Source organism: Euleptes europaea, chromosome 14, assembly GCF_029931775.1.
Source record: "Euleptes europaea isolate rEulEur1 chromosome 14, rEulEur1.hap1, whole genome shotgun sequence".
Taxonomy (NCBI): Eukaryota; Metazoa; Chordata; class Lepidosauria; order Squamata; family Sphaerodactylidae; genus Euleptes; species Euleptes europaea.
Window position 1 is genome coordinate 50,796,357 of NC_079325.1, and position 21,105 is coordinate 50,817,461.

Consider the following 21,105-nt stretch of genomic DNA (forward strand, 5'->3'; position numbering starts at 1 on the left):
GCAAACTGGAAGTGACACCAGCACACTGACGCACCAGTTCCTGCCCCTTTGTTGGCTGCAGCCTGGCAACCCTAGCAGTTAGGGAGATCGAGAACCAGCTTACTAGCCCACTTGCTCACAATGGTCATTTTGTGAACACACATGAAGCTGCCTTCTACTGAATCAAACCCTTGGTCCATCAAAGTCAGTATTGTCTACTCAGACCAACAGCAATTCTCCAGGGTCTCAGGCAGAGGTCTTTCACAATCACCTGCTTGCCTAGTCCCTTTAACTGGAGATGCCGGGGACTGAACCTGGGACCTTCTGCATGCTAAGCAGATGCTCTACCACTGAGCCACAGCCCCTGGCCTTCTCCTTTACCAACAAGAGACACTAGGCAAGTGGCTGTTTACAACCCTGTGGTTAGAGATATGAAGCCCCCCCCCCCCAAAAAAAAAAACCTAGAAAAATTCAGGGGGAAAGTTTTTTGCCCCCAAAGACACACACACACACAATTTTATCAACAGAAAAATTGGAAAATCTGCTGCAACACTGAAAAGACTCCAATGAAGTTTTATTTTATTTTTTAGAATGAGTAAAATACTACTTTAAGGTAAGATTTTTCACACTCAAAATAAAACAGAACAAAAGAGTCTGAGGCCTTTCTCAATTTCTCCAGCAACCCTCCCCCCCCCCCCCGGGAATTTAGGGACGCAGTGAAACAAACCTCCTATTAATATTTTTCTTTGAGTGAAAAAAACCTTTGCTTATGATGCAATTAAATCATTCCAAATGTACAACATGAAAAAGTCTGAGGGCTCTCTCAATAGGTTGATAGCACAAGATTTAAGTATCTCTCCTCTTGATGCTTCACATCACAATTTAGGCGGCAGCTAAAACACTCCGCACCTTGATTATTTGGATATTATATAAAAAGGCGTACACACACACACACACAGGTGTTAGTAAGAATGAGAGACTTGCCTTCTGGAATACTTGATAGTTGGACTTGGACCAAATGTCAAGCTGTAGGGGGAAAGCAAACCGCTTATTAGCATGGAGCAATTCTTGGAAATTCCGCTTCATGTATACTTTTTGTTTAACCTTACTTAAAATGATGCTGCCCATTTAACCAATAGGTTCTGAGCAGTGCATAAACCAGGTTATTTTCTACTCGCTATAACATACAAAAAAATGTTTGCAACAACCAAAATAACCTCCAAATGCACCCCAGCCAAAAGTCTCCCTAATTTTTCTCCTGCTGATGCTCCTCCGATCGCACCTGTTTAACCAATATTTAGATCAAAATGATTAATGCCCATCAAAACAAACAAGGCCAATTCAAAATATTGTCGAAGGCTTTCACGGTCAGAGTTCATAGGTTCTTGTAGGTTATCTGGGCTGTGTGACCGTGGTCTTGGTATTTTCTTTCCTGACGTTTCGCCAGCAGCTGTGGCCGGCATCGAAGAACCTAAGGCCAATTCAATTCAGTTTAGCAAACTTTTATTCTAAGTAGGGGGCTGGTGGCAATGCAATATAGTCCATGGGGCTGGTTAAAAACTGCAGGTGAGCAAACTCTACTTGGTATTAGTCACGACAGACTCTGAAGCTGAAAGTTAATATGGAGGGGAGAGAGAGAGATGATTTGCACTTTGGAGAGGAAGCGTAACCACTGTTAAGGATTATACATGTCCCAGTATTAAATTATGGCTAATGCTAACTAGGCTTTGCTCTTAACCAGGATTTTTAACCATCGGTGAACCCTCTTTAGAATTAAACATGATTAGCGTCTGTGTTAATATAACCCTTTGCTATAGTTAAGGTTGATGGGAGTTTGCACCGAAGTTGGGAGGCGAATCCATGTTGAGCCCTATAACCTGTTCTCGATCTTTTCACCACAATTAAAATGGGGAGGGGGTGTGGCTCAGTGGTAGAACATCTGCTTGGCATGCAGAAGGTCCCAGGTTCAATACCCAGCATCTCCACTTAAAGAGTCTGGCAGTAGGTGATGTGAAAGACCTCCGCCTGAAACCCTGGAGAGCTGCTGCCAGTCTGAGTAGGCAGGACTGGTTGTGGAGCCAAGAAAACCCTATGGGGTCGCCATAAGTTAGCTGTGACTTAACAGCAACATACACGTGCACCAAATCAGCCAGAGACCTGGCAGACGGCTTCGTCCTGGTCTACTAGCAAAGTATTTCATTTTAATTGGGCATTCCAGGACCTTGCTGGAGCAAAGTTTATCCTGCAGTTAGATTTTTCAGTATAGTCACTGTATAAAAAAACATGCAAACAAGCCCTCTTGGGCTACCACACCTCCTCCCAGGCAGCAAGATCGCTTCAATTCATTTGGAACAGATTGTGCTGATCCATGTGAATATTTAACAGCCTCGGAACTGTGTCTAAACAAGGACATCTCTCCTAAAGCATTCCTTGGCGCCGTTCTCGTGTCCACAAAATAAGCAATTCAGTGACAAGCGACACAGAAAACAGTTTGCTGAATTAAGCCAGAAAGCTGGCCTCCGAGGACCAGACAAAATGCCTCCCCCCCTTGAATACTGAATTTAAACTCCGGAAAATGGTGGTGGCGGGGAGATCTTCTTTAAGCAGAAGTCACAGGGTATTGTTCTGTCTGCATTTCAGATGTCTGCTGTGTTTCAGGAAGAATGCGGCCAAAAGAACAACATGCTACAACACTAAAAAGGCCAGGAAACCAAACTTTTGACTAGGTTTTAGAAAATGGCAGGGAGTAGATATTTGCAAATGCACTGAAGTAACATGTAATAAAATATATGGATTGTTGTTGGCCTCCTACAAAAAGTTGGGGATTGATCAACAACAGCTTACAAGGGCTGGTCCAGCCCCACAAAATCACAGTGACTGACCGACCGCCTGTCCCTTTTTGATTCCAATATCTCATGCATGAGCTCTGGTTTTACCTCTCCTGTCCAGACCCTTTATCAATTTAAAATATCACATTGTTTGAAGTTTATTAAGTTCATTTATCCCCCATCTTTCCCCCCAACGGGGACTCAAAACTCCTCCATTTTATCCTCACAACAACCCTGTGAGGTAGGTTAGGCTGAGAGTGTGTGACTGCTGGCCCAAGGTCCCCTAGCAAACTTCCATGGCAGAGCAGGGATTCGAACTTGGGTCTCCCAGATCCTAATCCAAATAATGAAAAGAAAAAGATTTGGTTTTTTATATGCCGACTTTCTCTATCACTTAAGGCAGAATCAAACCGGCTTACAATCACCTTCCCTTCCCCACACCAGACACCCTGGGAGGTAAGTGGGGCTGAGAGAGCTCTTAAGAAAACTGTGACTAGCTCAAGGTCATCCAGCTGGCTTCATATGTAGGAGTGGGGAAACTGAGCCGGCTCACCAGATTAGTGTCCGCCGCTCATGTGGAGGAGTGGGGAATCAAACCCAGCTCTCCAGATTAGAGTCCGCCACTCCAAACCATTGCTCTTAACCACTACACCACGCTGGCTCAAGAGGTGTGTTTGCTTCTACACTGCTCTGGGTGACCTGCTCCTGTCTTCCTAGATGCATGACTATCGTGGATCACAGGCTGGCAACGTAGGTCTTAATGGGGAGAGAGCCCTGACTATAGTTTGCAGCCATGCAACCCTTCTGGAGGCAACTATGCCAAAGTAATACAGCCAATGCAGCATAGTGGTTAGAGTGTAAGAAGAGGATCTGGGAGACCCAGTATTAAATCCCGACTCTGCCATGGAAGACTGCTGGGTGACCTCGGGCCAGTCACTCATCTCTTAGCCTATCCTACTTCACGGAGTTGTTGTGAAGATAAAATGGAAAACGGGAGAATAATGCTTGAAAGACTCTTCAGGTGTGAGTACACAAAGAGAAAAATAAAAATGTGCTCCAATCTGTGCAGATACCCCCGAGCCCCTGGATGCTCTGAGCTGGGGAAATTGATGCATCTGTCCATAAAAATAATCCAGGTGTGTCCAGCACCCTCCCCCCTTCAGACCTGGAATTTGAGCAGCAAGGCTTTACACCAGATTAAGTCTCCCAATCTTTCCTTTTGTTCTTTCATTTTACAAAAATTAGTTCACACTGAAAAAGAAGAATACCAGGACGCAAACCAAATAACTACCGAATGATAATTCTTTTGCGTCAGGGGCTAAAGAGCCCCAACGTAATTAAATTCTTGCAATTTTCAACGGCCTTCAAGGTTTTGAAAGTAAAGACAAGAACCATATGCAAGGAACACAACCCCCCTCCACCACGAAAACCAGACACATGAGGCGGGTGTGCTAAACAATGCATTGTTGCAGGTCTATTATTCTTCAACTTTTCACTTTCAATCAAGACACACATTTGTAACTAAAAAGCTGCTGAACGCACAATTTCAAGGCATCCTCTGCATGTGAATTAAATTGCCCCCCCCTCTCTTTCTCCCTCTCTCTTTCTCACAGTGCCCCACGCTCCTCCACCCACCCCTGGCGCAAGTAACAAGAGGCCATTTTCTGAAGGTCGTCTGAACGATTTCAAAGGCGATAACAAATCAAAATGTTCCCTGCATCTAATATCAAACAGGGCTGGTGCCAACACTTATTAGAGAAATCGGATTCAACCCCCCTCCCCTTTACCCAAACACACACACACCCTGCTTTGAAGTGGAAAGAATGCAGGGATCAGAAATTACTCGGGAGACGGTTCTGGCGGTCTTTGAAGCTTCCCTTTGATACCACTATTTCTTCTCCTCACTTACGCTGGGAGGCAAAAAAATTTGCCTTCTCTTATTGATATGGGGTAATTAATGAAGCCGTAGCATTACCACAACCCTGGTTGCTTAATGCGGCAATTCAACCGAGACCCTGGGTCCACCTGGTGCGAACCTGAGCTGTTTGCTCTGGCGGCCCTTCAGGATGCCCATTGCCAAGCCTCTGTCATCACCCTTCCCCGCTTCCAGGACTTATACAGAGCAAGCCAGAATTGGCAAAGAAATCCTAATGTAGTCGTGATTTTTATTAGCAGAACTGGGCAGGCAACTAATAGTTCAGCTTGATGTTTGTCCCACAAGGGTGAGCTGCAGAGGTTTATTTATTTGGGAACCTGAATATCACCAGCAGTAATAGCCTGCTATACTTGGACTGCACCGCAGAAAGAATATGCCTGAAATTATGGGTGGCACGATGCCACCAATTACCAACTGCTACATGGCTAATTAAAATGCATCAGTCCTGTGGTAGGCCAGAGGAGACTGCAGAAGAATCCAAGCTAGAACTGTCTGAAAATGGAAAACAGGCATCCCTAGGTTTTACAAAAATTGCAACCCCTCCCTCCCCAGAAGAGAGATGGATCATGCAACAAGCAATCTAGCATAGACCATAAGCCTTTCCATAAGGTCCCAGGTTCAATCCCCGGCAACTCCAGTTAAAGGGACTAGGCAAGTAGGTGATGGGAAAGACCTCCGCCTGAGACCCTGGAGAGCTGCTGCCGGTCTGAGTAGACAATACTGACTTTGATAGACCAAGGGTCTGATTCAGTATAAGGCAGGTTTATGTGTCCATGGGAGTCCTTTAGCTTTGATGCATTCGTTCCTCATGGGGAGGGGCTGTGGCTCAGTGGTGGAGCATCTGCTTGGCATGTAGAAGGTCCCAGGTTCAATCCCCGGCATCTCCAGTTAAAGGGACAAGGCAGGTGATGTGAAAGACTCCTGCCTGAGACCCTGAAGAGCCGCTGCCAGTCTGAGTAGGCAATACTGACCTCGATGGACCAAGGGTCTATAAGGCAGCTTCATGTGTTCATGTACCATACAATACAAACACCACCAGAGGTCATTAGGCGTTGCCTATCTTTAATCTGCCAAGAATAATAAATTCTTACTCTATTCTGTTGCCTCTTGCATCTGGAGCTCTTCCTCAGGACACCTACATAAAACACCTCTCTCCAAAACCCTTCTCAAAACTCACATTTCCTACAAATGTTTTAGTCGTTGCTCTAAACTCCAAAGAAATGTCTGTATCTGGAGTTGCCTCTCTTCTTCTCACTGAAGTGGTGTCTTCCTCAACTGGAAAACTGGTCTACTTTCCAGATTTTTTTTGGGGGGGGGGGTGGGCAGGGGCCTGATTTTATTTTGTTTTGCTTGCTTCATTATATTATTTCTGCATAGTGTCACACTAGGGTTTCCAGGTCCCTTTTCGCAACAGCCGGGAGGTTTTTGGGGCGGAACCTGAGGAGGGTGGGGTTTGGGGAGAGACTTCTATGCCACGGAGTCCAATTGCCAAAGCGGCCATTTTCTCCAGGGGAACTGATCTCTATCGGCTGGAGATCGGTTGTAACAGCAGGAGATCTCCAGCTAGTACCTGGAGGTTGGCAACCCTATGTCACACAGAGTGATGGTATGGAAAGCTAGATGGGCTTTGTTTTTGTTTCAAGCATGCTATCATCCCAAGAACCTCCCATCTATTCTTATCTTTTCTTTGAATTTTTGACAGGGAGAATTCACGCATAGAAGGGTTTTTATTCGGATATGCTCTTCCCTTTCTGCCTGTTCCTCTCTATTTCATCCCTTGATGCTGGGAGTTGACAAACCGGAATAACATTGTACGACCTCACTTAAGTGCTTCCTCCATGGTATCCATTTGGAAGAAAGGAAACCAGCAAGGACACAAGCTACTTCAATTGCTCCGTCCCAGAAGGTGCCATGAGATGGCATCACTGCCAGAGTTCAACCCAACCTCTTGTCTCTGCTGGCCACTGCAGTTGATAAGTGGGTCTTCAGTTGCAGCCAATCACTGCTCAAATGAATGCTCCCAAAGCACTAAGAGGAACTACATGGATGGGGGTTTGCCTGCGCCTCTTAGCCCATGGCCTTGTCAGTCCGAATAAACTGGGGGATGTGTTAACGTTTTGCTTCCTATACTGTGTTTATCAATTTGTTTAAGGTGTTTTTTTGCAAGATGCTTTGGGTCCCCACTGGGGAGAAGAGAAGGATAAAAATACTAAGAGGAGGAGGAAGAAGAGGAGAAGAAGAAGAGTTGGTTTTTATATGCCGACTTTCTCTACCACTTAAGGGAGAATCAAACCGGCTTACAATCACCTTCCCTTCCCCTCCCCACAACAGACACCCTGTGAGGTAGGTGGGTCTGAGAGAGTTCTAAGAGAACTGTGACTAGCCCAAGGTCACCCAGCTGGCTTCATGTGGAGGAGTGGGGAAACCAACCCGGTTCACCAGATTAGCGTCCACCACTCATGTGGAGGAGTGGGGAATCAAACCTGGTTCTTCAGATTACAGTCCACCGCTCCAAACCATCTCTCTTAACCACTACAGCACGCTGGCTGGATTTCCAGCTCAGTATTCCAGCCTGGTCTAAGACACACCAGGGAGAAGTAGCATGCAAACTAGCAAGGAGGTGTGTGTGAGTGTGTGAGGAGGGGAAGCGCAAGCTCAAGGGTTGCTCCTGTACGGCTGGTGGCACAACTGAAATTATGCCCCCAGCTCTATTCAATAGACTCCCATTTGTATGTAAAAATGGGGCTTGGGATAGAATGCTGTTAAGAACTTAGGGATGCCAGCCTCCAGGTGAGACCTGGGGACCCCCTGGAATTGCAGCTCATTTCCATACCACAGAGATCAGATCCCCCTGAAGAAAATGGATGCTTTGGAGGGTGGACTCTGTGGCATTATACCCCATTGAGGTCCCTGTCCCTAACCCCAAGGTCCATCCCCAGATCTCCAGGAGTTTCCCAAGCTGCATTCCCCACCAGTGGCCGGGGGGACCTGCCAACCCTATGAGAACTCCATTCACTCAACATCCTCTTGCCTGCTTTACCTTGGTTGTGAAAATGCAAACAGCTTTCTTGAAATAGGTGTGAGAGAACCTAATTCCAGCAGTCCAGAGAACCCATACTCCTCATGCATCTATTTGTGGTATGCACACGGCTCCCACCAGGCAAGGTTCCCAGGAGATACACACAACTCTTTCTTTGGCTCATACTGTCAATCAATGTCAGGGGGAGGGTGGCACACTTCCTGCCTCCTGGATCTTTGAGACAGTTCTGATCTGGGTCCTGATCACCATCTGGATGTTACTAAGCAATCTGGTTTCAAGACAGGGCAATCTTGGACATCTACTGAAATCTCGCCCTTAGCAGGAGATTCTTTTACCTGGAAAATGGAACGGCATGTTCTTTCTGGCAGAGCAGCCAATCTGTATTTTCTGACGGAGAGAAACATAGCAGAGGAGCATGGGGGGGGGGTGTCGGTGCATAACACAATGTTGCGTGCTATTTAAAAAAAGTCTCTCTTTTTTGAAAAATAATTCTCTTCTCATTATAACATGGCCTATGGGTGCCAAGTACTTGCCTGGTTAAAATGAACTTTGTATTTTAATGGGATTCATAATAAGGAAAGAGATATTGGGAGCAAGGGGAAGACTGCAAGAGACAGAAGCGCTTAGTACTTGTTACTGGGAAAAGGTGAGCCCTGGGTGGGTGCCTCGGTAAGAGCCCGTTCAACTCGGAAGAGAGAAACAAACTGAGTTGAAGGCTGTCAGGTCCCATTAGCATCCTCTGACGCTCCGCAGAAAGCCATATGGAGTGCGTGCAGCCAAGAGAAATTAGGGGTTCAAGCAGGGTGAGTGTTTCATAAAGCAAACCGCTCATGGAAACAGGTTACGCTTTTCTTTAATAGCTGCCATTGAAAATGCGGTACCCCCCACCCCCCGTCAGACACAGCGCAGGTTAGGACTAGCCCCCGATTCCTCTCCACAGAGTTTATCTAGCTGACTGTACAACTGGTACAACGTTACCCGGGGGTACCGAGGGTGGGGGTGGGAAAAGAGAGAAGGCGGGGGAATGCAGAACTGTGGGTTACTGGTGCTCTCAAACACTCTGAAAATACTTTCCCACCGGAAGATGCTAATAATGAGGCAAACAGAGGTCTAAGGTGAGGAATTAGAAATTCAAGCAAGGGCAGGAGGGCTCAGAGAGCTAGCAGATGCACGGGTGTAGGGGGGGGGGGAAACCAGGAGAGAAATTATTTAAATTGAAAGTTAAATGCTTTGCATGATCTCAGCATCGCTTCTTGGGTGAGCGGCACATTGGTTGCGGAGACTTGGTTTTCTGCTCTTATCTGCTTACGGACAAAACTGGGGGGGGGGCGAGGGGAGAGACCCAACCTGAAAACAAAGTTGGGTAACCAAAAGGTTGGGTGAAACAAGAGCTAAATAAAACAATGAAATATATTTATTATAAAGCACTTATGCATACATTAAAAACAAACCCATATGGCAACAGATACAGGGTTGATAATTAAAACTACGTGCCAAACACATTTCAGCCCTCAGTGCTTCGTCAGTGGTCTAAGACAACATAGTTTGCACACATACAATTTCAAATACAAATATAATCATTTAGTGTCAGCCAAGGTATTTATAACAAGATGTCTGGAAAAATACAAAGGATACAGAGAGAAGTTAAAAACATTTTGACTTTTAAAAAAATCAAATTCAAAAAGAATATTTTGTAAGTAGCCAAAATATTCTTTTTGAATTGGTATTCTTTTTGAATCGGAAGTTTTAAAAGTCAAAATGCTTTTAAATTCTCTCTGCATTTTTCCAGACATTTTGTAATACATACCAGGGCTGACACTAAATGATTATATTTGTATTTGAAATTTTATGTGTGCAAAACATGTTGTATTAGACCAGAGGTTCCCAAATTGTGCTCCATGGAGCTCTTGGTGCTTTGCGAACATCAACTAGTGCTCCATGAAGAGATAGGAAAGAAAAACACTACTGTCATCCAGTTTAGTATGTAGGTACTAGGTGAAAATTAATGCTCCGTGACCAATTTCTTTCCTGAAAAGTGCTCCATGACTCAAAAAGTTTGGGAAACTCTGTATTAGACCACGGACGAAGGTCTGAAGGCTGAAACGCGTTTGGCATGTGGTCTTACCTGCTTATGTCCTCATACCAAAAAAAAACTGCAATGGAGGGAGGGGAGAAAGCAACACCCACCTTGCCATCTTCAGTGTAGACGTTTTCATGATAGCCCTTTACAATCGTTCGGTCGATGAAGAGGCTCCGCATCACCACGATGACTTTTAACACTTTCCCTAAGGTCACCTGTCAAAGGAAAAGGGCATCAAAACTGAGAAAATGTAAAAGAAAAACTAAACATAATGTTAATCACAAAACCAGGGGGGAAAGTTAACACGAAGACTATATCCTTTTAAAAAACACTTTACAGGAAAGAAATACATCATCAGTATTTCAAACACAGGTGTTTGAAAGAGTCACTCTAAAGATGTGCAGAAACTGCTGCATTCAAGCAATGCTCTCTTCTTCTAGCAAAGAGTCAGCATGGTGTAGTAGTTAAGAGCGGTGGTTTGGAGCAGTGGACTCTGATCTGGAGAACTGGGTTTGATTCCCCACTCCTCCACATGAGCGGCAGACACTTAATCTGGTGAACTGGGTTGGTTTCCCCACTCCTCCACATGAAACCAGCTGGGTGACCTTGGGCTAGTCACAGCTCTCTCAGCCCCACCTACCTCACAGGGTGTCTGTTGTGGGGAGGGGAAGGTGCTTGTAAGCTGGTTTGATTCTTCCTTAAGAATCAAATTAAGCGGTAGAGAAAGTAGGCATATAAAAACCAACTCTTTTTCTTCTTTAAACAGTAAGAGAGAACCATTTTTTTTAAAAAATGGGTTGATTTCAAGGTTCAAAAAGTTTCAGAGGGTAGATCTGTCGGTCTGCCAAAGACCTAGATTTGAGTCTGGTAGCACCTTAGAGACTAACAAGACTTCCAGGAAAAATTAACAATATTTGTTTAACGTTATAATATATATGTATTGCAATTGGACAAAATATAATAATAAGGTTATAAGATAAATAATACAACTCAATAATAATAGAGAATATAACCAAGTTTTGTATAGCACTTTAATATAATGCCTATGATATATGCACGATATTATACTACAATAGATAATGTAATCTGTATAGTGATAATCTTAAATATATATTTAGTTTTTTCCTCCCCTCTCTGCTTGGCTGACCTATATTTTACACTTTATACGTGTAATAAGCTCTAAGAATATTAGTAGCTAGGATGACTGCAGATTGTAGACTTGCCCCAAATATGGGTAGAATATGGTCTTGTCTTAGTATTGTAATAGTGTTGTAATAAGTATGTGTTGTGTATTTTGTTATGCGTTGTGTTGAAAATAAAAATAATAAAAACTTTTTTTAAAAAAAGACTTTCAGGATACAAACTTTTGTGAGTCAAAGCTCCCTTCGTCAGACAGGTTCAAAAAGCCCATCAGGTTCAAAAAACTGATTGACTATTAATAAATAAAAAAAACAACAGTAAAAACTGAATAGACATCCATTTAAAAACCAATTAAAACCACTGCACATGTGTACCCTGTGCCCACAGCCCCCCCCCCCCCCGTGTGGGAGACACTGCTGGAAACTACTGAGATAGGAAGTCGTTGATTCACAACGGAGGAAATGTTCGTGACTTTTTGTGCCAAACACCTTGCCTGTGGGCTTCCCATCTCCGAGGCCCTCTGCCCCACTCGTCAGTGCGCATCGCGTGAGGCCAGAGAGATGGCTGGAGCTTGGAGAGCTGCGTCTGGCTGCAGCCTGAGTTGGTATCTTAAGCTGTGCTGTGGTTGTGAGGTGCGCCGGCCTGGGAGGCAGTTGAGCTCAACAGGAGCGCTCAAACTCATACTAGTACATTCATGGCCAAATGTGCCTGCAGGCTCAAAAAGGTTGGGGACCCCTGATCTACAGCATCACACAATGTCAAGGAGGGTGGACCTGAAAGGACTTGTGGGGCACCATCTCATTTCCCCCTATAGCACCCCCAAGGGTTGCCAAGCCCCCCTCCCCCACTTGCCTACTCCCACCTGGTGTTTCCTGACCGCGAGAAAAATAAAATTTTTAAAATGTCTTACTAGGAAATGGGGAAACCATTGTTTTTTGGGTGATTCCTAGAGAGGACTGACACCACTTCCACCACCCCATGTCTCCACTGCCTGGTCTCCCACTCGTTGCCAGGCCAAAGCCCCCTCACTACTGTCGTTCTTCTTTCCCCCTGGCAGGCCCAACAGCCTCTTTCCTTTTCCTGCTTTCTTGCCTCCCCCACCCCCAATCTTCAGCTTTCCCAAGTCATTTAAGTTGCACAGTTGCAAAACACCTGGACCTGGCCATGCTGTGTAAGTTGTGCAGTGGCAAGTCACCCAACCAAGTTGCATGGCGGCCCCAGTGAGTCCTCCCTCTACCAGGGGATGTCACAGGGGAGGGAGGGAGCCCTTTCCATGGATTCTTTTGGCTTCTGACTACTCCTGCTCCCCATCCGGAATTTTATTTAAGGAAACCAAGGCTTGGAATACTCCGCATATTGCTGCAGCTGCCCCAAAATGGCCACTGAGATCTCAGAAGATCTTGAGAGAGCTTAGTGGCCATTAATTTCTTAGAACGCAATATGTTTCTATTATCTGGAGTCGCCTGAATCCCCTATTTGTTTGTTTATTTGTTAGATTTCTCATTTTTCTGCAAACCTAGAGCTTCCCTCAGTTTTACAGAGAAATCCTCCCACCTGTCCCTCCATCCATTGTATGGATTCTTTGATCCACACCCTATGGTCCAGTTCAGAATTAGATATATATTTTCTGTATATTCTGTAGACACAGGCACAACGTACCGTATATACTCGCGTATAGGCCGAGTTTTTCAGCCCCCAAAAAGGGCTGAAAAATCCCAACTCGGCCTATACGCGGGTCAATACGGTAGGTGGAGGGGGGGGGGACTTACCGCCGCCGCGGCCGCCGCCTCCAGCGCGCCTTCCTTCGGGCCAGGAGTGGCCTGTTGGGCCTCCTGTGCGCCGGGGGGGGGGGGGGCGCCGCCTTCAGCGCACCTTCCCCCGGGCCAGGAGCTGCCTGCTGGGCCTCCTGTGCGCCGGGGGGGGGGGGGGCCTGCCGCCGCCGCCAGCTGATCACCGCCTCTCCCGGTAAGTAGGGGGTTCAGGGGCTCTTCCCCCTCCCCCCTAGGGTGGCGCTGGGGTTGGGGTGGGTCTGGAGGGCCCGGGAGGCCAGGAGGGAGGGCGACCTGGGGGTTGTATAAGCCGACCCTCGGCTTATACGCGGGTGCCTAATTTTTCCCTATTTTGGGGGTGAAATTAGGCATTTTGGCTTATACGCGGGTCGGCTTATACGCGAGCATATACGGTATTTCTGTGCCTATAATTTGCTTCTTGTTTACTACTGCACCGACAATTCTCCTTGTAGAAGATTATATTTTTACATTTACTTTTAAATGTCATAAATATGTCAAATAGAAGTTTTATATGCTAAACTATAAACGATGCATTTTATTACGTAAGAACAGTAATATAAGCTTAGGTTTGAAAATAAAGTAAATATTATATATAGTTCAATTTTCTACAAAAAAAATCTGTGTTTTTTTTGGGGGGGGGGATTTTTTCACGGCCTCCAAGTGCCTAGACATTTTACAGCCAAAGAGGAAAAAAATTCTAGTCAGATCACCACCTGAGAGCCAAACTACAACTGATGGTGGGCATGGGACACCAACATCATTTTTGAAGCATTTGTAAAGGTAAAGTTAAGTAAGCAAATCACTGTTTCAATCTCAGCATTCAAGTAGCTCTGATGTAGAACCAACCGATCCATCTGCTTATTTAAAAGGATCTTCTAAGACTTCCACCTTCTCTGATCTACAGTCCATTTTAATGGGTAAACCTTAAGACATTAAAACCATTAATGTGCTTACTGACCCATGGGGTGACATCCCATCATGACGTTTACTAGGCAGACTATGTTGACGGGGTGGTTTGCCATTGCCTTCCCCAGTTGTCTACACATAACCCCCAGCCAGCTCGGTACTCATGTCACCGACCTTGGAAGGATGGAAAGCTGAGTCGATTTTGAGCCGGCTACCTGAAACCAACTTCCATTGTTTCTGCACCTGAAAATGTGCAAGGGGGGGGGGAGAGAACAAGAGCTCCTGGGGCCACACCGCAGCATGCCTGATCCGGATTGGGGCATCACAGTAATCTTTAAAGAACTACAAATGCTTCTAAAATGGCATCGGTGGCCATGGGATGGACAAGTGCTTGCTGTCACTTGCAGTTTGGCTCTTAGTTTGTTGCAGCTCAGAGACCCTTGTGACTCCTGGAAGACTAGCCCAAATGTTGCAGCTGATGCAGGCAGAGCTCATTTTGGCCCATTAAAAGGGAGGTAGCAGTATGCATAGGATACAATGGGTTTTGGTTCACAAAAACTTATGTTACAATACACTGGCTAATCTTTAAGGTGTTGTCAACGGAGTAAAAGATCCAGCGTGGGCATGGACCCCTCCCCACCAGTTACGACTTTGGTGTTACACAACAGCATATATCACATTAGTCCTTTGACTGCACATATACGCCCTTGATAGATGGGTCTCCCGACAATGTTGCTCAACTAGATATAAGGACAGAGCTGGCCACCAAGGAGGCAAGATCCTGGGTTGTTTCTTCAGTTCATCTCATGTTGCCTCTGGGTTTGGAGTTTTTGCAGTTTCTACAGCTGGGAATTCTTCTCTGGCACAGACTGCAGATCTGACCAAAATAATCACTGTCTTCCTTCTTTCTTCATTCTCACTTTGTTGTGGCATCTGATGCCCTGGCCAGCCAGCCACTGATGGAATGGGAGACTGTTCCTCTTCTCTTCCCATTCTGTCCTCCCTATGCTAACCCTTGGATGGTGCTTCAGCAGTGCCTATGGCATGTGCAGGGTTTCTGGGAAATGTGCCTGGGCATTACATTTCCCACTACATGCTCTTGATGCACCACAGAAACAGCATGATTCCCTTCCTGCCCAGCAGATGGTCAGCTGCCACCAGCCAGAGCCACCAGCACAAGGCAAAGAAAAAGAGGAATGAGCAAGGGAGTTTGGAATCACGTGGAGCTTGGGGCATACCTTGGGGTATACCTTAGCTATCCAAGCCTGATTTTGTAAAAGTGGTGGGGAGAATCAATAGGTATCTAGTCCACGGCTTGGGATTGGGGGTGAATTGTGTTTTTAATCGAGGACAAGCCTTCCCAAGGTCGGGGGAAGAAGGATATTATTATCCAGAGCAAGCTGTACATCTTGGAGGATATGCTGGGGAAGTTTTAGCTGGGAGCTGCAGGTGATGACCAGCAGAGAGAAGGTCTCTTTCCTTCTCAGCTGTCCTACAGAAGCAACTCTTGGGCACCCCTCTGGCTTTGCCGATCTAGTTCTTTGCTTCCACAGATGGAGATCTTATTGAAGAATGCTAGATGTAGAAGAAGCAGTTCTTTTTTCTTCTCATGTGGAGTAAATGCCTCTTCTAAAATGGCACCTGCTGTAATGTGTGTGCACTTCATCTGATAAGTATGCTTGTTTTGTCAGTATTGTTTTATTAAACATACAATTCATATGAAGACTATTAATTACTTTAACTCAGGGGTGGGGGTCAGGCCCGGGGGCCTTTTAAGGCCCGCAAAATCATTTGGTCTGGCCCTTCGTGGGTCCTGGCAGATCTCGAGCTCAGAAGGACCTAAGACTGGTGATCCGCCCCCTCCCTCAGACAGGAATAGCCCCTATTCAAGGTGAGTTTGTTTTGCCAAGAAAAGGAACCTTTTCCCCCCTTGCAGAAGAGTCGTTAGCTATGGAGCTGCTAGGACCGCCCAAGAAACTGTGTTAACCCTTTCCCACCCGGGCCATGGAGAAACGTATTCCCTGTGTACTACAAGAGGGCTGGGGGCGGAAGTGACGACAATGGAGGGGTTAAAGGGGGCAGGGCCAGAATGTGCGGGGGGAGGAGTTCTTAGCCAGTGTGTCCTCATTTCATCCCTGCAGGCGGAGGTAGCAGGAGCCAGCTGTAGAATCCAGCCCCAACCATACAGAGCAGGAGCAACTCCAGCGTGCAGCTGGACAACTACGCCCAGCTGGTGCAACAGACCATCCTGTGCCACCAGGTGGGCGAGTGCACCACCAATTGGATGCCTGCCTGCTAGCCCATGCACGGGGCGGGGTCATCTGGGGCAGCTGCCTGCTTGGGGCTTGGTCGGCTAATTTTTAAGTTGATAATTTTGAATGGTCCACAAATGATATTATAAATATCCAAATGACCCTTGGTGGAAAAAAGGTTCCCCACCCCTGCTTTAACTGGATGACACCCATCTACTTTCATCATGGTCTCTGGGGACACCTGAAAGTGCACTGTGAACAGCCAGTGGCTGGTTCCTGTATACCCTAAGAAACATTGGTGTAGAACTCCATGGCTGAATGTCTGCCTTGCCCAGCATATCTTAATGTCTTACAAAGGTGATGGGAATTTTGGAAGGAGCATGCTGGAGCAGAAAGGATTCATTCAAAGTCTTCTCCCATTCTGGCAGAAATGTGCCACTGGTAAACACTCTCGTGGGCTCCAAAGTGAAAACTGAGCTCCATAACAGCTAGCCTCTGAAGGAATACCAATTCACACAATTTATGTCCAAAGTTTTGCAGTAGGAAGCTCTTAGAAACAGCTATTAACGTCGTTACAGAATAGCTTAATAAAAACAGAAGAAAGCTAAAAGGAAACATCAGAACGACCAGATGGCTCGAAGGCCACCCATTCAAGAAGGAAAAAGACATGTAAGAAATAAGAAAAGACAAATCCAATGAAGGGTTTCAAGAAGGCTTATGCACAGTTCCCCCTTCTGATTCTGCCTGGGGATATTGCACGGAAGATGATATCTTCATCTCTTCTCCTACAGCACACCAGTGAGCGCAAATAGATGTTGGAAGAGGTAGATGGGATTAGTAATTTGGGGGGACAGCAGGCATGAGGCAAACAGTGGCTAGGAAGGAATGGCACAGTGGTAAAGGTGGGGCTTTTGGATGCGCAAACAAAAAGGAGATGAGGAAAGTGGAGCAGAACCACCACCACCCCTTTTTTTTCTAAGCTTACCAAGATCTGGGTCTAAGCTTATGGCCTCCCTAGCCCTGGAGGCTCAGAGCAGGTAACATCAAAAAAAAGATACAGAACATGGCACATTAAAAACAGGCTTCCTACTTAACCTATAGGAGCCCCGTGGCGCAGAGTGGTAAGCTGCAGTACTGCTGTACTGGCTGGGCAGGCTGGCGAGGGCTGCTACTGCAGCACGGTGCAGAGGGAGCTGAGAGCGGCCGTGGCAGGAAGCGGGGTAGGGTACAGAAGCCAAGGCTTCTGCAGCCTGGGCGACTGCACAGAAACAGTGGTGTCAACAGTGGTAAGGCAAAGTCTAGGAAGCAGTCCAAGAAGTCAGGCCGGGGTCTCTTACATATCACAGGCTAGGCAGCAAGGGTAGTGGTCGTTAAGCAGGTCTGGGTCACAGGCAAGGCGGTAGGGTAGGCGTGGTCTTCAAACAGTCCAAGGTCGTTCTCAGGCAAGACAGCAAACGGAGTGGAGCTCAACTGAAACCGGAATTCAGTATGTTGCTTCCACGCCTAGGCTGACTTTCGCCATTCTTTAAATCTGGCCAGCTATCAGAGTGAGGTTGGTCCTGTCATCACTCACTCTCATTCTCCACAGCTGGAATGCCTCTCCAGCTTTGCAGCCAGGCCAATTGTCTCCTTTCATATAGCAGGGTCTGGAGTCTCTGCTGCCAGTGAGTCATGGGGGAGGACTCTTGTGAGTCTCTGGCTGGCTCTGACAGTCGGGCCTCCAACGGGGACTGGAATTCCTCAGCCTGGCTAGACTTGGAAGCGTCTGACGGCCCCTTTAATTCAGCATCTGGCTCAGAAGTCTCATCAGCTGCATTCCCAGGAGGGTCAGCTGCTGATGGGACGGCCAACTGCTCCAGTTCTGCATCTGAGGCCTTGGACTCAGCCACAGAGGGGGGCATGACAACTAGTCAAAAGCTCTGCTCATGACCTGAGTTCGATCCCGACAGAAGTTGGTTTCAGGTAGCCAGCTCGAGGTTGACTCAGCCTTTCATCCTTCCGAGGTCGGTCAAATGAGTACCCAGCTTGCTGGGGGGATAGTGTAGACGACTGGGGAAGGCAATGGCAAACCACACCCTAAACATAGTCTGCCTAGTAAACGTCGTGTTGTGACGTCACCCCATGGGTCAGTAATGACCCGGTGCTTGCACAGGGGACTACCTTTACTTTAGCTTAACCTAATTCTGTCCATTGTGAGATCTGCTAATCCTATATCTGCTCAGGCTCCCTGGGATCTACCACAACGTCAAAGGGCATGGCTAGGGTTGCCAATCTCCAGGTACTAGCCAGAGATCTCCTGCTATTACAACTGATCTCCAGCTAATAGAGATCCGTTCCCCTGGAGAAAATGGCCACTGGCAATTGGACTCTATGGCATTGAAGTCCCTCCCCTCCCCTAATTCCACCCTCCTCAGGCTCCACTCCAAAAACCTCCCGCCAGTGGCAAAGAGGGACCTGGCAACCCTAGTCATGGCAAGTTTATGGTGGAATTGAGATCCTGGGAACAAACAGAGAGGACCAATTCACACAAACTAGCCAGACTGCAAGCAATTTAGAGCCAGAAATCTACCTTCCATTTTAACTCTGCTATGCTTGCAAAACGCTTTTTACTAATCAACTACTTAAGTCAAATAGAAACCAATTTAGAAAAGGTTTACAAAAATGTCACACAGTGACCAGCCATTTAACATAGAAGATATAACACAGGATGAATTGCATATTAGGGTACTAAAGGAACTATAAATAATGTAAATAAATAATACAAATTTATTAGTTGCCACAGTCTTGGAATTCCGAAGTGTAAATGCTTTAGTTTTCTACAATGTTTTTCTTCAAGATGGCTTACATTTTCAAATTAAGACCCCACACAATATAGTAAAACCCTATTAATCCTCCCCTCCCAAATACCTGTAGTTTGAACTCCATTAAAAGCCTTAGCAAATAAAATAGCCTTGAAGCCCCCTCCTCCAAGCCTGTTCTACAAGGTGGGAGCTTCTGTTAAAAATGAGCATGTTCTAGGAGATGCTGAGCTGGCAAACTTAAGCAGGGAGCCACCAGTAGGTGGCAGCTATGTGATCATAACTGGCACGTGGGGGCATATATGGGGAGAAACAGTCCAGATATGTGGGTCCTAGACCCCAAAGGGCAAAGAAGAAGAGTTGGTTTTTATATGCCAACTTTCTCTACCACTTAAGGAAGAATCAAACCGGCTTACAATCTCCTTCCCTTCCCCTCTCCACATCAGACACCCTGTGAGGTAGGTGGTGCTGAGAGAGTGTGACTAGCCCAAGGTCACCCAGCTGGCATCATGTGTAGGAGTGGGGAAACCAAACCGGTTCACCAGATTAACGTCTGCCGTTCATGTAGAGGAGTGGAAAATCAAATCTGGTTCTCCAGATCAAAGTCCACTGTTCCAAACCACTGCTCTTAACCACTACACCACACTGGCTCTCAAAGGTTAAAAAGGTTATAACCAGCACTGTGAATTGAGCTTGGAAATGAGCAGGCAGCCAGCATAGTTGAAAACAGAAAACACAAACTTCACTGTAAGAAAAGGAAGCGTGTTATTTGGACAGAAAATGAAGTTTAATGACAGTCATAATAAGGTTGTGTGTGTGTTAAGTGACATCAAGTTGCTTCCGACTCGTGGCGACCCTATGAATTAATGACCTCCAAAATGTCCTATTGTTAACAGCCTTGCTCAGGTCTTACAAACGGAGGGCCGTGGCCTCCTTTATTAAATCTATTCATTTTATGTTGGGTCTTCCTCCTTAACTGCTGCCTTCCCCAGCTTTGTCGTCTTTTTCAGTGACTCTTGTCTTCTCATAATGTGACCAAAGTACAATAGCCTCACTTTAGTCATTTTAGCTTCTAGGGTCAGTTCAGGCTTGATATGATCTAGAACCCACTGGTTTGTCTTTTTGGCGGTATCCATAAAACATAACAGGGTTAGCAGCACATTTCTAGTTCATTATTTGTTTCAGTTTTCATGTTGGAAACCACCTGGAGAGCAGCACGCTAAGAATTTGGAGGGGGTGTGTGTGTCTAAATGGTTGAAATAAACACCTTTGCAAAATTCAATTTTTACCAAGCAAAGCTGGTTAGAACTTCCAGTACTTCTGATATGCAGCATTTCATTTCTGACCTCTATACTCATGGGTGAATAAAGGGAAAACAATCCAACCTGCAATGAAAGTTCTGCTTAATGCTCAAGCGCTATCGTCGCTCTACCTTTGTTGTTTAAATTTCTCACAACCAGCAGCTGCGGCAATATTAATAGCTTAATTAGCTGGTGCCAATGGTTTATTGACACGGGAATCCCAGCAGCTGGTAGGCCAACTAGAGGAGCCAAAGCAGGGTGTTTCAGAAAATGAGGACGGTTTTGGAAATAAGCAGCAGTCCTGAGGGACTAGAGATGCCCCTTCCAAAAGGCAGGTGACAGGAGGGAATAAATCTGGAGAGATCTGGAAAAGGTTAGAATGCTAAAGCGCTGCGATTAATATCATCAAGAGTCATACGAGTCATACAGACACGGCTTCAAAAAACTAAGTCTGAAGTGAGGGATCCTCTGGGGCTTAGAAAAGTCTCGCTGATATTGTTCCTAGCGTAAAATATGGTGTTATTAGCCAAAAGAGTTTTGACCATTTGGCTTTACCCTTTGCTTCCCAAACAATTAAGCCACTTTTGGGGCAGTGTTTTAACCAACTCCTCCACATGAGCGGCGAAGGCTAATCTGGTGAACTGGATTTGTTTCCCCACTCCTCCACACGAAGCCAGCTGGGTGACCTTGGGCTAGTCACAGCTCACTTAGAGCTCTTTCAGCCCCACCTACCTCACAGGGTGTCTGTTGTGGGGAGGGGAAGGAGATTGTAAGCCGGTTTGAGTCTCCCTTAAGTGGTAGAGAAAGTCGGCATATAAAAACCAACTCTTCTTCTTCTTCAACTGGCAGCATCGGGGAACAGAAGCTCTCACTGATAAAAGCTAGAGAAAGCCCTAAGAAGGTGCAATAAAATCGTGCACGAAAAGGGATTCCGCCAAAGCAATACAAACAGGTTGTCAAAAGTGAAAAGCAAAATCTTCTGGCGCAACAAGTGGCAAGCACCATAAAGCTCAGGAGTGACGAAAAAGAGGTCAGAACTATTTAGAACTATTTAG

The 21,105-nt window shown here is 46.1% G+C and overlaps 1 protein-coding gene across 1 annotated transcript in view; it reads right to left on the bottom strand.

The window, feature by feature from the left end:
* Window positions 1-21,105, bottom strand: part of MED27 (mediator complex subunit 27) — a 194,691-nt gene that overhangs the window by 25,367 nt on the left and 148,219 nt on the right. The window contains exons 5-6 of the mRNA XM_056860042.1: window positions 9,971-10,078; window positions 964-1,005 (exon numbers count right to left, since the gene is read on the bottom strand). Of these exons, the coding sequence (XP_056716020.1) occupies window positions 964-1,005; window positions 9,971-10,078 (150 nt within the window). The remainder of the gene's footprint in view (window positions 1-963; window positions 1,006-9,970; window positions 10,079-21,105) is intronic.